General features: G+C 42.1%; 1 protein-coding gene across 1 annotated transcript; it reads left to right on the forward strand.

The window, feature by feature from the left end:
* The first annotated feature begins 835 nt into the window (after nt 1-835).
* HEXB (hexosaminidase subunit beta) lies at nt 836-16006 on the forward strand. Its single transcript, XM_088535632.1, has 14 exons — nt 836-1192; nt 1312-1472; nt 3298-3363; nt 3929-3975; nt 4195-4305; nt 6826-6927; nt 8229-8358; nt 9931-10111; nt 11305-11391; nt 11876-11948; nt 12596-12770; nt 13759-13849; nt 14059-14163; nt 15798-16006. The coding sequence occupies exons 1-14, from the start codon at nt 888-890 to the stop codon at nt 15859-15861; spliced, it is 1698 nt and encodes a 565-aa protein (XP_088391758.1). The 5' UTR covers nt 836-887; the 3' UTR covers nt 15862-16006.
* The last annotated feature ends 186 nt before the right edge of the window (nt 16007-16192 follow it).

Below are 16192 nucleotides of genomic sequence, written 5' to 3' on the forward strand. Positions count from 1 at the left end.
CCTCACGCGCGGCCGTTGGTGGGGGGGGTCCCCACACACGGCCGTTGGAGGACGTTCCTCGCGCGCGGCCGTTGGGGGGCGTCCCACACACGGCCGTTGGAGGACGTTCCTCGCGCGCAGCCGTTGGTGGGGGGGTCCCCACACACGGCCGTTGGAGGACGTTCGTCGCGCGTGGCCGTTGGGGGGCGTCCCACACACGGCCGTTGGAGGACGTTCCTCGCGCGCGGCCGTTGGTGGGGGGGGTCCCCACACACGGCCGTTGGAGGACGTTCGTCGCGCGTGGCCGTTGGGGGGGGTCCCCACACACGGCCGTTGGAGGACGTTCCTCGCGCGCGGCCGTTGGTGGGGGGGGTCCCCACACACGGCCGTTGGAGGACGTTCCTCGCGCGTGGCCGTTGGGGGGCGTCCCACACACGGCCGTTGGAGGACGTTCCTCACGCGCGGCCGTTGGTGGGGGGGGTCCCCACACACGGCCGTTGGAGGACGTTCCTCACGCGCGGCCGTTGGTGGGGGGGGTCCCCACACACGGCCGTTGGGGGACGTTCCTCACGCGCGGCCGTTGGTGGGGGGGGTCCCCACACACGGCCGTTGGAGGACGTTCCTCGCGCGCGGCCGTTGGTGGGGGGGGGGTCCCCACACACGGCCGTTGGAGGACGTTCCTCGCGCGCGGCCGTTGGTGGGGGGGGGGGTCCCCACACACGGCCGTTGGAGGACGTTCCTCGCGCGGCCGTTGGTGGGGGGGGGTCCCCCACACACGGCCGTGGGGATACGTTCCTCGCCCGCGGCCCCGCGTCACACGGGCTGTGTCCCGCCCTCAGCGATCCCGTGATGGCGGAGGCGGGGCCGGGCGGTCGCTCGGCCGGCGTCCCGGCGCCCACCGCCGTGCTATGGGCCGAGCCATGGGGCTAGCCGGGCTGCTCACGGGGCTGTTCCTGGTCTCCGTCGTGCTGGTGGGCACCAGCGTCCGCCACGGCGTCCCGCGGGCCGGGGCCGAGCCCGAGCTGGAGCCGGAGCTGGCCGAGTGGGACCCGGCCTCGGGCGCCTTCGCCGAGGACTCGCTGTGGCCGCTGCCGCAGTCGCTGCGCACTTCGTCCCGCCAGCTGCGGCTGGCCCCGGAGCGCTTCCAGATCGTGCACGGCGCCGGCTCCGCGGCGGGGCCGGCCTGCCACCTCCTGCAGGACGCCTTCCGCAGGTGGGGCCGCCGGCGCGGGGGCTTCTCGGGCGCGGCCCGGCCGGGGCAGCGGGGTGGCCCTCACGCCGGGCCGGGAGCGGCGCGCTGAGAGCCGCGCGGTGCCTCTGCTTGCCCGGCAGGTACCATGAGTACGTGTTCGGGGACTCGCCGTGGCGCCAGCGGGCCCGGGACGAGCTGGGGGCCGGAGAGTGGCGGGCGGAGCTGGCGCAGCTGCAGGTGGTGGTCGCGTCCTCGGATCCCAGCTGCAGCGGCTACCCGCGCCTGGAGTCCCGCGAGGCCTGTGAGTAGCGCCTGCTCATAGTAGGTCGGTTGTTGCCCCCCACCTCCAAGCTCTACGGCTCATATAGGCGACTCATCATTCCTGCTTGTTTTCCAATCACATTAGCGATGCACAAGTCTTCTGCTCTTTGTAAAGGACTAGGAAACACCTGCCTCAGTAGCACTCTTGAAAACACAACAGTGACTACTTGAAGGAAATTCCCATAGTGAATGATGCAGTTGGTTAGAAGCACCATCCATGATATCCTCAGTTTCAATAGCAGATAGCTGCTGCTGCTCTTTCTAGTTACTGTCATCAAGAATCTGGGGCATAGTGTTGTCCTATATCTAATTATGTGTGGTTGGATCTGTAAATAGTCAGATCATCCTCTCTTTGAGTAATGGGTGTTGAATGAAGACTGAATGGCTTTGCTTATTCATCCTCTGTCCTTAGAATAACTGCATTTGAAATGAAGCAGCTTACACTGGCTTACGTGCTTGGTATCTCTGTTTTTCCATGGCAAACAGCATTAACTGAGTTCGTGTCATTCCTCCTGCAGTATTATAAATTTTTCATTCTGTCAATACAAATGAAAAAAAAAAGTTGATGGTTATATTGAGTTTGTTCTTCCAGGCTTCCTTAGTTTCATGACTAACATCCAGATTGGAGAAATACTCTAAAATTGAGTCCTAATTACCGGTGGAGTCTCACAACTCAAATATGAGTGGATAATAGTGCTAATTATCTGAGTAAGTTAAAACAGAATGAGAAGTCAATTCATTTAATTTTGTCTAGAGACAATCATCTAGGTCTGTTCTAGCTGAAGCAGTTGTTTGGTAACAAGGATATGCATCCTTACAAAAAGATTTCATTAATCTTCATTTGTACTTCTACAGAAGAACTTATTCTGCCTGTTTTGTCAAAGAACGTCTTAATTCTTAATTTTTGTCTTTTTGTTATGTGTACCCAAATAGTGCATTCTGTATGCAAACTTTTACATTAAAAACAAAAAAGAAATATAGCAGTAAATTGATTATTTAGAATTTATTTATCCTGGTAGCTATTATATTACTTTACTACTAGTTGAACTTTCAACTGGTTTGTGAACTGCAGATTTTAACCAAAGTTAATTCCTTTTTTGACAAAGAATCTGTTAGGTCACCTTGTTTTTATTTTGCGTTCTTTGTAACAGTCAGAGTTGCTTCCTCTGCTGTAGGAAAGCTATTTCCTATTACAAATAACACAGAAAGTTTCTTAGTTTTGTTTTGTTTTGTTTTTAGTGTAGTAAGGTGAGTTCTCCAGATTTCAGCAAGGATTTAACTCTGGTTTTCATCAGGTGGTTTGTTCAGGGAACAACATTGAAACATATGGTTATTATTCACTTGTTGGATAGCAGGTTTAGTTCCCTGTCTTAAGAGAGACAGCATTGGTCAGTTGCTGGCATGATTTCCATAGCAAGAACATTGCATACCTATGCAAAGTACACGTTATCTGCCCATCTGACTTTTGACTTCTTTGCCTCTTTACCTTAAAGTTTACATGCGGCTGCACAAAGCTTGTTGTGCTGCATTCATTTAAGGCATGATACGTGTTCAGAAAAAAAAAAAAAAAAGCTGGATTAGAAGAAAATCCATGAGCAGAACTACAACTGCTGACTAAAAAGTCTGTGGAGATTGTGATCCTCTTTCAGATTCTGTGTTTCTTAGCCAGAACTTCCATTATTCACAAAAATATAGATTAAAATGGAAACTTGAGGTGCCATCTTTATGTCTATCTTTATAAGAATCTAGACTTGAAGAGTCTGTGTGTGCTGTTTTGAAGGACAGCTTTTTCTTGTTCTCTTTAGATCATTTAACCGTAACTGAGCCTGTGGCTGTCCTGAAAGCAGATGAGGTATGGGGTGCTTTAAGAGGTAAGATGATTACTTTCATATAGGGCTATTTGTTCTGGCATTCTGCAAGCTCGGTGATAGACTGGGAACCTAAGAAGCAGCTGGCCCCTGAGCCTTGCTCTCCTTCAGTCCCCTGAGAAGGAGGCTTGGACAGGTGCACTGCGGGGTGCCAAGACGTGTGCTGACCAGAGCCATGTTCTGGGGACTCTGCAGCCCACATCCAGGCTCTTGCTGTGCCTGAAATGTCCAGCTTGTCTGGATAGCCTGCCAAATCTTGAGTGCTAAAAAACTCTCCCTTCAGCAGTGCAGGCATATAGACAAACTATCCCTTATCTGCACCTAAGAACTCAATCTGCTGAACGTGTCACCAAGTTTTTCTGCTGTATCTGCTGTAGTTTGTTTGTGTGTTTTTGGAAGATGAATGTTATCTAATTATTTTTTCGTGTTAATTTAGAAATTTCACCAGTTCCAGAAATTACAAGAATATGTGCATGACAACACCAGACATGCCTACATTACTGCCCGTTGTATCTGAGAGTTAATTTGGTAGTGCTGATCCATTTCTTGATTTTTTTTTTTCCCCAAGGTTTGGAAACCTTCAGCCAGTTGGTTCATGAAGATGATTATGGAAGTGTGAGTATGGCTATTAACGGAAAATACAGTCCTGATAGCAGTCAGCCTTCTTCATTAGGTGTTCTTCTAGGCACAGTAGAATTTTCTGCTAGTTTCATTGGCTGTTTTTTTCTGGTAAATTGTTTTTGAATGCTGATAACACACTAAAAGTAAATGTATTTCCTATTCAGAATGATAACATGCAATGGATATTCTAATTTTTAAATCTTATTCCCATAGTTTCTTGTCAATGCCTCAGAAATCTATGACTTCCCAAGATTTGCTCATAGAGGAATTTTGCTTGATACTTCAAGGCATTATTTACCATTGAAATTTATTCTTACAAATCTGGTAAGTGGATGATCTGTATCACTAATAATGAAGGCTTTTTATTGTTCTATTTTCCACTCTGAAATATTAGCAATAGATGTTGATACAAAAGGAGAACCTGTTGCCTCTGGCTGACCTCCAAAAGGACAGAGCGAATTTTGCTAGGTCAGAGCCTAGACTGGAGTGTTGTCAAATTCCTGAGTGGCTAGATGCAGTAGTTTGTCAATCTGTGAAGGAGACTGGGATTTATGGCACCTTCAGTTGTCATCATTTTCTGTTGGATAGGCCAGCTCATGCACTTTTTGGAAGTATATGCTGAGTGACACATCTGACTGTCACTGTGCAGTACTGGGAAAACCATACAAGCCCTGGACTAAGCTCCTATGACTGCAGGAAAACTCCAGTCCTTTCTATAAGCAGGATTGGGGCTACCTTTTTTATGTAGCTTAGGTTGCTAAGAGCTATTCAGTAACAAAGTAGAGATGGGAAAAAAGCAGAGAGAGAAGATTCCAACCTGTTCATTAGGGCTACTGACTTCTTTCAGTTCTCTGACCGTATGGCCCTGAATAAAAAAAAGGGGGAATAAGCTTTTTCTTAAGAGCTTATTAAGCTCTAAGCTTACTTAGAACACACTAAGAATCATATACTCCCACCTTGAGCTCATTGCAAGATGAAGAATTGGATTAAAGCCCAGGAGCTGTGGAGTTTTTGTTTTGTTTCCTGTCCTTCTCCTGTGTTAAAACCTTGTAATAGGGCTTCTTTGGTGGGAGCCTTTGAATGGTGGGGCAATGCACTTTCCTGCCATGTCTCTGTGGCTTTTCCAAGAAAAGCCAAATTTTCAGGGCTTAGCCGAGAAGACTTGAAATGGGCTTGGAGGTAGCATAGGTACCTAGCACTGGAACAGGCTGCCCAGAGAGGTTGTGGAGTCTCCTTCTCTGGAGATCTTCCAAACCCGCTTGGACGCAGTCCTGTGCCACGTGCTTTAGGTGTCCCTGCGTATGCAGGGGGGTTGGACTAGATGATCTCTAGAGGTCCCTTCCAACCCTAAGCATTCTATGATTCTATGATTCTATGATAGGTAAAACTGTATTTCTGAGACATCCTTGAACAGGGCACTTTGAGCTACGCTGGGGCTTTTACTTCTGTGGATTTGACCATTGTATTTACTTTTAGGATCAGTCCTTGCTCAGTATGTGGTGCTTGTGGGAGCAGTTATTTACAACAGAGAATGCTCCAACAGCTCAAGTAGTTCCTGTGTTAATATTTGCTAAAAGAAAGGAAATCTGTCTGAGGCTAATTTTACTTTTGAGACTTGTGCTCCTAACCATTTTGTGTATCTTTAACTGTTGATTATCTTTTGTTTGGTTGTTTGTTTTCCATAAATTATTTCTGTGATTCTGAACTAGAGAACATACTTCCCTAGACCTGTTTTGTGCCCTTTCCCTGGTTTAAGAACAAGTGTGTTTTTCCTCTTACCTTTGTGCCTGCTTGAATCCAGTGTAATCTAATAAAAAGCAGTTGTAATCCCTTCAGTAACTAGATGCTTAAGGCAGCGGTTTAAGTCCGCTTCCTGTTTGTGTCTAACTGCTGTGCTGGAGTTCTGGGAAGGCAGCCACTGCCTGGGCTGGGGCACAGAGAAGGTCAGGAGGGAAAATTTTCTGTGTGGAAAGATAGTATTTGCTAAAGCGCATGTAGATAAGTGGCAATTAATACTTCTGCTTGTCTAACAAAGCAGACAAGATATTTTGGAGAATCAGCAAATATAAATCTTTCTTTGAATTAGGGAAGAATTCCCTAACGTGTCACTTTCTTAAATACAACTCAATTAAAAGAGAAGAAAAAGAGTTATGGCAAGGAATCAGCAACTGTATAGCTGTTACTTAGTACAGAAGGATGCAGAGAACATTCACTCCCCTGACAGAACACTGCTACTGACTCTTTTTTTTATAAAAAAAAAAAGAAAAAGAAAAAGAAATTATACCGCTTAGGATGCATGTTTAACTGACCAGCTTCAGTCATTATTCTGTAAGAAATGTATTAACACTTATCTTGATTATGAATAGTGTGAAAGGGGAAATATTTTGCTGTAATAACCCAAAAAGAAAGAGGAACACTTCTGAAGAGGGAAGTTTATTTTGTATGCACTTGAATTCACTAACCAGTTGGCATGTTCCAGCTGCTTCAATCTTGAAAATTAAACAGCATGAGAATTTAGATAGAAAAGCATAGCAATGAAAGAGTTGATGGCACACAGAGAATTACTCTGATGCACTATGAAGTGAAAGAAGATTCATAAAAACTTACAGCAGTTGATCCAGTGAAGCATGGTATTCTTAGTTTTGTTTGGTTAGCTTCTTTTGGTGTGTGTTTTTCTTTTTATAAATTGTTACTTTAGGCTTGTAGGATATTACACTGGAATAGTGGAAACCTCCAGCTAGTACTAGGACAGGTGCATGATTTTTTTTCTTTTTTTGCATGAGTTTTCTGTTGCTCTCTGAGAGTAAAGTGCTTAACTAGACTGTATTGTATTGTGTTTTGCAGGATGCAATGGCTTTTAATAAGTTCAATGTTCTCCACTGGCATATAGTAGATGATCAGTCATTCCCTTACCAGAGTATTTCTTTTCCTGAGTTAAGCAACAAGGTAAGTAAACATCATTGCAGTTGCAGGGGAGAGCAGAACTCTGGCACATATTCCCTGAGAATAAAATGCAGATTTGAGAATACCACAAACAGTGGAATAAACCTGCCTTGATTGACTGTGAAGCAGTACTGAAGGACCAGCAAATCCATACTTAAGATCCTTCTGGAGGGTCTGCTCCAATCTTATTTATGTCTTTCTTGGTGGATGTGTGGTAAATAGCCTTGCTGATTCCACAGCTCAAATGTGACAGTCATCCACAGTGCTTGCAGGCTCTCAAGCAGTAATGCCATGCAAAAATCCTCTTGTGTTAAACACTAGGTTGATTTTTTTCTTTAACTCCTCCATTTATTCTAGTGGCAGGAAATCTAAGAAAATTTCTCATTGGCTGGAGTTTTAGAACCACGGTGGTACAGTTTTAGCCCTAAGATCTAGTCAACTTCACAACACACAATATGTGTAAGGGGTCCAAATGTAAGATCATATTTTCTAAAAACAAATGCCATGTAATGTACCTCTTGTTTTGATTCACAATAGATCTTCCTAACTAATGCAAACTGTCAAAAGGTTCTTGCTTAATCACAGTACAGGAGTAGCCAAATCAAAGCACTAATGATTAAGTAGACTGAGCCTATACACAAGATTTGTGATTCTGTTTTAAAGTGCTTATTAGAAATTGATCTTTATGGGAAAGCTATATAGAAGTACTTAAAAGATGAAGAAACTATTTCCAGACAAATGCTATTAATCATGAGTAGTCATGCTGCTTTTTTTTGTTTGTTTGTTTTTGCTCTTTCACGAGCATCTGTTCCAACAAACTGTAGAAATTGGGGTAACTTGTTGAATTTCTGTTGACACTGTGAAGCAGAATAATGCACAAATGCAGTGTCACAAAACAAATGTGCCCTGATGCCAAAATAGTTACTATATCAAAATTGATAAACAGAAAACTACTGATGCAAAGGTGGAGTGGAAAACTAACTTGCCTCTGTGCTGAAGATTTGAAAATCATATCTATAAAAAAAACTGATGGAATGGAAACTGGCCTCTTTTATTTCTGCAAATGATCGTGAGCCAGACGTAGGAAAGACAGATCTCCTCGGATTTATCTTAGTGTGAAAAGGTGGTTCTTTTTTCATCAGCCAGCCAAAGAAGATTTGTTAATGTAGTTGTACATGTGATAAACTAGAAAAGGTCAAGTTGTAAAATTGACCTCCGTTCTAAATTATAACAGTTTAATTCCGATTTCATGAATTACTGGTATAACATCTTGTAAACTGTCTCTAAATGTGAACACTCCACAGGGAGCATACTCCTATAACCACATCTATACTCCTACTGACGTCCACCTCGTGATTGAGTATGCCCGGTTAAGAGGCATTAGAGTTATCCCAGAGTTTGATACCCCAGGACACACACTGTCTTGGGGACAAGGTATGTCCAAGAAAGTATTAATAGTTAAAAGACTATAAGTAAGTTTAATCATAATATTGCTGTATAAAAGGAAGTGGATTTGTTAAAAACACGCCTTGAAAGTGCTTTGCTCTTGCTCAGTGGTAAGCAAGAGGAAGAACTGATGGTGGTCATGACCTGTAAATGTTGTAAGAACTGACATGAATGGAGGAAACTGAAACTGGGCAGTTATTTTCTGTGTTGGATGGGTGTGCAAAGGGAGATACGTATTCTGTTAATCTTCCATCTTAGACATGATCATTTTAGATATATCACTTTTCACTTTTCTTTTCTGGTAGCCAGCATTTGAATCCTGAAAGTGGTGTTTTTTACATGAAGTCAAGGACCAAGGATCCTTGTGCCCTAAGTTGGGGCAGGAAGGAATTTGGAAGGAAAGAGAGGCGCAGAATGGTATTTCACAGAAGTTAACCTAGGATATTGTTAGCAAAACTGGAAATAGCAGAGATTTCCTAGTGCCTAGCTTTAGTCACAGGGTGAGTCTTGCACTCTGCTGGTGTGGAGTTAGCCACAGACTGTCAGAAAATGCTTCAGGCTCTTTCTCACTAGTTTTAAAGGAGGAAGAAAAAAACAATAGAAAAGCTAAACTTGCTGAACACTCTTTCTGCATCCTTCATTTCATGTAGTTTCTGTCCTTACGAGGCATTAACAAAATCCACTGGTTTGCCGAGTAACGTGTAGACAACTGACCTAAAATCAGATAAGAGCAAGACTTAGTTGTAGTCTAGCTGGACCATTCCTGATTGCGTCTTGTGCAACTGCTTTTGGTACACGGTGCACTGCAGCTGGTCCTGGGTTTGACTGCAACCTAGGAGCTATAGCAACACTTCGCCTGCATTCAAATTCAGGATGCTGCAGAGAAGCCTGACAACAGCACAGAGGGTGGGTGGGCCCAGTTCTGGGGAATGTGCTCAGCACAGGGACCTCATGAGATGCTATGGCTGCAATCATATTTTACCACGTCAGTAGAACTTGAGATCCTTCAGCCTACACTTATATATATATATATTTTTTTTCTTTTTATTCTGTCTCATGTTGCTTCAGGTAGCCTGACAAAAAAACTAGTGGTTTTTTTTTTTTTTTTTGGTCCAATCTTCTTTTTTGTGTAGGGGTAATTTCCTGGCAGATTAGGATGGAACATCTACCTTGAGCCAGGTACCTCCTGCCTACTATGTGCTCAAAAAATCAGGGTAATAAAAAGAGAAAAGATAATGAACATGTGCTCACAAGGCAAATTTGGCTTCCTTCCTACATCCATTAAGGCTCTTCCATTCAGAATTTTTTTTCCAGGTAGTGACATGTTCTAGAGTTTTAAAATCACAAATCTAAAAGACAGAATACTAATTTCTGGTTAGAGGGGTGTGTTCTTCAGCCTTGGGCAAGTTCTTTTTTTTCACCTTGCCTCTATTTCATTGTACCTAGAATAGATCAGCATTGAAGTAATGAATTTTCATCTTTGAAATATGAGTAATTGCATCTTCCTGATAGCAAAGTTAGCACAACACAGAACTGAATACCGTATATTGTTTCTGTTAGGTCAAAAAGATCTCCTCACTGCTTGTTACAATGGAAAGCAGCCAAGTGGATCGTTTGGGCCTGTAAATCCCATTTTGAATTCAACTTATGACTTCATGGCTAAATTCTTCAAAGAAATCAGCCGTGTATTTCCTGATGAATACATTCACCTGGGAGGAGATGAAGTGAGCTTCACTTGTTGGTATGGTGACATTCAAAGAGTAAATGCCTAGTGCCTATTAAACCTGCCTAAATCCAGCAATTCTGACACTCAGTTGGGTGAGGCTTACCCCAAGAACTTTTCCACTCCTACTTTGGTCACAATGTGTTGGCAGAGCATCTGTGACCCTCAACAAGCAAATCACAGAATCACCGAATGGTTGAGGTTAGAAGGGACCTCTAGAGATCATCTAGTCCAACCCTAGTCCTGCTCCAGCAGGAACACCTAGAGCCGCGGGGCACAGGGTGGCAACAAATACTGTAGAGTTGGTTAAAACAGTTAGGCAGAATTTCGTTTGAGTTCATTCACAAACATTTAGATAATCTAAAGCATTTCTGTATGAAAACTAATATGGCAGGAGAAAGAACAAATATGGAGGAAAAGTAGTATTTAGGATAATTAATATCTAAATGCTGTAGGATAAATGAAAAGCAGTCCTTTCCATCAAGTTCTAACTTCGAGAAAACCTGCTACCTTTAAGAATTACAGTATTGATTTTTGTGTGCTTGTATTAAAAGCAAGGGCATCTATTAGTACAGTTCTTCAAGTGGTTTGGATGTTCAGTACTTTGGAGTCTCTGCTGGAGTAACTAATCATAGAGAATTTGGATCTGATCTACTAAGCTTAATACTCAGTTTGAACTAGACTGTGTATTCTTCTGAAATATCAAATCGGAACACTCGGAACTTACTTCAATTTTTAAAACACAAAGACATGCTCTAACAACTGCTTTACCACAAAATGTTGGTTTGCTTTTGGGGCATTTTCCCAAGTGTGAGCCTAGCAGATGACCTGGTATTCCTGCTGTTCAGGTTGTAGGCCCACTGGCAGTCTTCCTGCTAAATTGCAGAGGAAGCAGGAACTCCTGAGGTTTTAGGAGCTTGAGTCAGCCTGCCAAAGACTGCTTCAAAACAGTAGTTCCCAGTAGTTTTCCCAGAAGTGTAGGACTCCTGGCTTTGTTTCAAATCAGGATAAAACACAGTTTCAGAGCAAGTAAATCACCTCTCCTGCTGTCCTTGCTCTGTTGTGCACTCCAGGTGGGACAAGCCTAAGGCATCAGCTCATGTTTTTGCATTCAGCAGCCTCTTTCTGCATAGGTGAAAGCATCTGGGAAATCTCATTTTAAACAGAAAGAGTGGTTCTTGGTTTTGACTTGATTTATTATTATCATTAAGGAAATCTAACCCTGAAGTGAAAGACTTCATGGAGAAGCAAGGATTTGGCATTGACTATGCTAAACTGGAATCTTATTATATTCAGAAGTAAGTTGTGGGATTTTTTTTCTTACTGAACTGTTTTAGGTTAGATTGATTTGGTTTCATAAATTCTTGTGTATTGAGTACTATTCACATTTTCCCCTTTATACGCTTAAGTCTTTAAAACTTGGGATAGTTCTAAGTTTACTCTGTCATTTCCTAAACCAAGTACCTGCTATAATTTCAATAGACGGGGTGGAGAAGAAAAGGTTCAAGACTTAGATAGCCATGTCTTTCTCTTGTTCTTAAATAGCATAGATTTTGCCACCTTCTAGAGTTGATGGTTTAAGTTCTGAACCCTCAATTTTTGTTACTGTACGTGTATGGGAAAGGTTCTCTTTCTGCACTCAGGAACGAACACATAAAAACCTGATTTCTTTTGGTTCACTCTGCAGCACTGGGGAGGGTCTAGTGTGTCTTATGGTGGAAACAGGCTATTTCACTTGGCTGTGTGGAAGCTCACAAACATGATCTAATTTCTAAATTCTAGGATTCTGGACATTGTTTCCTCCTATAACAAAGGATACGTGGTCTGGCAAGAAGTGTTTGATAATAAAGCCCAGGTAAGGTGGGGAAAGAAGATATTCTTCTTCTAACAGTATTGTGAGAGGCCTCCAAAATATGGTATTAAGTTTATGTCTCTTGAGAATTAAAGCAAGTCTGTCTTCAACAGGACGACATAAGTAAATTTTCCCAGGTGTGGGGCCCAATTTGAAACTACCATCTATCAAACAGATGGAACAGGTTTAAACAGGTGGAACAAAAGCTTCAGCATGGAAATGTTTTATAAAGGTGAAGGCAGATAATATAGCAAACTACAGAACACCAAAGTAGAGCATGAAAGTTTCTGTGCATTTCTATATTTAAAAATTTTTTACATTACTCTGCATCTGGACCAATCATAACAAATGCTTGAAGTCTGAGCTAGTCACAGAACATGGTGTGTGTATGTAAGAACCCTCTCTTGGAATTAACTGTCTATCATATGATCTAGACTTCACTTCAGTATGAACTTGGTTTCAAACTAACACACTGGTGATCAGCTTGAGACTGTCTCTGGAAGAAAACAGTTGCCAGAAGGTAACTTCTGAAATGCTTCTCCTTCGAAGAAAATACACCTCTCAATTTTGAAATTCATCATTCTTTTTCCTAGTATTAGCAAAAAAAGAGATAATCTTCTAGGTTAATTTTCTGCCGTGCTTCTTTGTAGCTAAAGCCAGACACTGTCATTGAAGTATGGATGGGAAACAACTATGCTGGAGAACTCAGCAGAGTCACCAAAGCAGGCTTCACTTCCATCCTTGCAGCGCCTTGGTACTTGGACTACATTAGTTATGGGCAGGACTGGAAGAAATACTACAGTGTTGAACCACTTAACTTCCTTGGTTTGTTATTACTTTTTATATGCCTCTTGTGTCCATGGATGTTTTCGGTTCATTGTAAGGCTTAAATGGAAAGAATCAAATTATTTAGCGATGTTGTAACTGAGAGAGGGTAGTCAAAGATCAAAGTCGTTAACTTCCCATGTGCAAAAATGTTACATACCTTTCTTGAGCATCAGCTTGAATGTGTATCTCTGTATGTGAGATAAGATGCTGGACTGGGTGGACAGATACCTATGCATTAGGGGTAGAGATGTGTGAAATGGCTGTTGGTAGACAGCTGTTGGTTTTGCTATATACCAAAAACTTTAAATTGATTTTGAATAACTTTAGATTACATTAGACACTAGCTCTGGGGTGGGGCAAGGAGTTGGACCACCTGTTCCCAGGGGCAGGAGATGCAAGTCTGCTTTTGGTTTGTTTGACTCAGTGCTTCTATGAGCAGATTCCTACCCACAGGACATACAGGTTTGCTCCCTTTTCCGTGGCAAGCCTTGAACTCTGCATCTCAAAGCTTCTATACTATTAGTTTTTTTTTTTTTTTAAAAAAAAAAAAAAACGTTTTCTCCCTCTGGCTAAAGCTGATACAAATATATCTTATGCTCTCCTTGGCTTTCATTTTATATAAGGTATCTTTCTGGGCTGATTATGTAGAACAGCTGACTTCCACAGCTTTTATAACGACCATTCACTGAATAATAAAATGAACAGTTACATCTGGGTTAAGCCTTGTCTTCAGAGGATAAAGATAAAAATTCTTTCCGTCAGAGAAAGGAAAAGTTTGCAGAAAGCTTGGACTCTCTGGGCAAATTGTCTGATCATTCCCACATCCAGTAACAAGACTACTAAAATATTACGTTAATGCTCAGGATATGTATTTTATGTGATAAAGTAAACACAAACTAAACAGCAATACTTTAAGTACCGGAAAATGAAATTTATGATGTGCCTTCTGGGCAAGCAGCAATTCTAATCTTCTGCCTTGACTCAGGATCTGAAGAGCAGAAGAAGCTCGTGATAGGTGGAGAAGCCTGCCTGTGGGGGGAATTTGTGGATGCAACCAACCTCACGCCAAGATTATGGTATGACTTCTCTAGCTTTAGATTTTAAAAAGCTAGCTCCAAAGAGCATGAATTAATCCAGCAGTGCTTTTAGTGGTACTGTTTTCTGATACTGACAATGAACAACTATTAAAAAATGTTGCTTTTGGACATAAGATTTTGTATTAAAGGCTTTAATCCATTCTTGGTAACAGCATATACCTACTCTAAAACTCTATATGCTTTTTCAGGCCTCGTGCAAGTGCTGTGGGAGAAAGACTCTGGAGCAGCAGGAATGTGACTGACTTAAAGGATGCCTATAAAAGGCTCTCTAATCATCGGTGCCGCATGCTCAGGTAAGATTGCTTGGGTTGGTAAAGCTTGGTGTTCATGCTGCAAAACCACTGGAGTTCAAGTACAGGCCTAAACTGCTAACCCAGAAGGGAAGGGAGAACTGACAGCCTAATCTCACTATGTAAGTATCATTCCGTGTGGTCCTCAGATCCTCAAAAGAAGAGCAGCTGCATTAAGATAGGGATGCAAAACAGTTTTGCAGCTAATACTCTCACAACCTTCTTCAGTGAAATACTACATATTATCTCTTTCTTTCCTCTAAAGGAAAAACCTACCATCTTGATTAACTTGTTTCAAATCATAAAGGGTGTGGGAGGGGAGTGCACACACAGAAAAGCAGACTGGATTTTTCTATATCAAATTATTAAAATTAATGAGCAGCAGCAGGCAATTAAATGCAGGCTTTTGCATGACAGGTGAGCTTGAGCAAGCTATTGGTTCAGATTTTGCCTTAGGGTGGAATCTGAGGGGTGGATAAGGAATCCTGATGAATTAATTTATAGTAGCTAGAAGCAAAATGTTAAGTCAGTTCATGACTCATTCTTTTCTGCACTTTTTTCTCTAAAACTAAGGTCTTAGTTAGGCCTGCATTCTGTGTCCTTACCAAATTTTTTTTATTAATTATCTATATTTGGATATTTAATATCTATGCAAAACCTGGGGGATTCCTGAGAGGTATTTTCAAGTATGAAAGCTCTTGATTGCTATTTACATCCGGGCAGCAGGGGTAAACGGATAGGTAGGAACTTTTTAATAGCTGGATCAAGTCCCTGGGAGACTTTCCTATCCAAGGCCGAGGTTACTTGTTCAAATTGCAGACAAATGTTTACTGGCCCAGAGACCTTGACAAAACCTTTCTTTTACCAAAGAATAACTTAAGTCTTGCCTAGGACCAAGCAATAATTCAGCTGAAGTAGTTCACTTTCAAAATTCTTCTACTGTTCTTCTACTGTAGCTCTTAAGACTAATTTAAACATCAGTATTTATGATCCTATAATTGACTGGAGTGGTAGTTTTTAGCTGTTAAATATTTATGCAGTATTTGAGTACAGCTGTTTTCATTCTGAAAATACTGTCTTGCTGCACAAGAACAAACTACTACAAAAGGTTTATATGAAACATACTTGAAAGCTAGAACCAGGCTACAGCACTGCAACTATTTCCTGTGTATCTTGCTACCATAGTAACCTGAAGGTTTTTTTGAAAAGCTGCATAAAACCAAAATAATTTACCTAGCTGTATCTATCTTAATAAACTGGCTCCCCAAGACTATAAACCGGATGAAACGGAAATGATTTGAGCTGCTCATGAAGAAAATGTGAGATTTGGAAGGGTTGTGCTAATGTTGATTGATACAGATTTAGAAAGATATAGTCATATATAACTTGTCTTCTAAAAAGCAATATATTCTACAGAATACCAGTATAACTAACCAGTATAATGAATGAATACCGTTCATACAGAGTGCCAGACTATGGCATTCTTTCTTCATTCCCATAATGGGCCATCCGTTACTTCCTGACACTAGGTTTATTTGCATGAAATGGATTAAAACAGTTACCATTGTCTCTCTCCTTGCCTTGAGAGCCAGCCAGTTGTTTGATTTTACCATAATCATTAAACTTTATTTTAACAGACGTGGGATAGCAGCTGAACCACTGTTTGTTGGATACTGCGCTCATGAAGCAAGAGGGCAGTAACTGCTGCAAGGACTTCTACCAAACAAGCTCAAGTGCCTCTGAGGTGGGACTGTGTGGTTGAAAATTTTAGATCTGTCAAAATATTAAATTTTAAAAATAAAGTTACGTTAATTTGACAAATTCCTGTTGGAATAATTTTTTTTTTCAAAATTTCAGGTGATCTTAATTGTATGTTAAGCTTTCACTAGAAATAGAGGTTCTTGACTGTGAAATCTTGAAACTTGCTACCCATCCAGTCAGTTATCCATTCCCGTTTCCCCACCTCTTCAAAAAAGCAGCAAAATGCAGTGGCAGCTCTGGTTCTGCTGCTATCATCAGTCAGCTGTGCCCA

This window comes from Tinamus guttatus, unplaced genomic scaffold (genome assembly GCF_059628265.1).
Source record: "Tinamus guttatus ecotype Peru unplaced genomic scaffold, ASM5962826v1 Tinamus_guttatus_pri_ptg000637l, whole genome shotgun sequence".
In the NCBI taxonomy this organism is placed as follows: Eukaryota; Metazoa; Chordata; class Aves; order Tinamiformes; family Tinamidae; genus Tinamus; species Tinamus guttatus.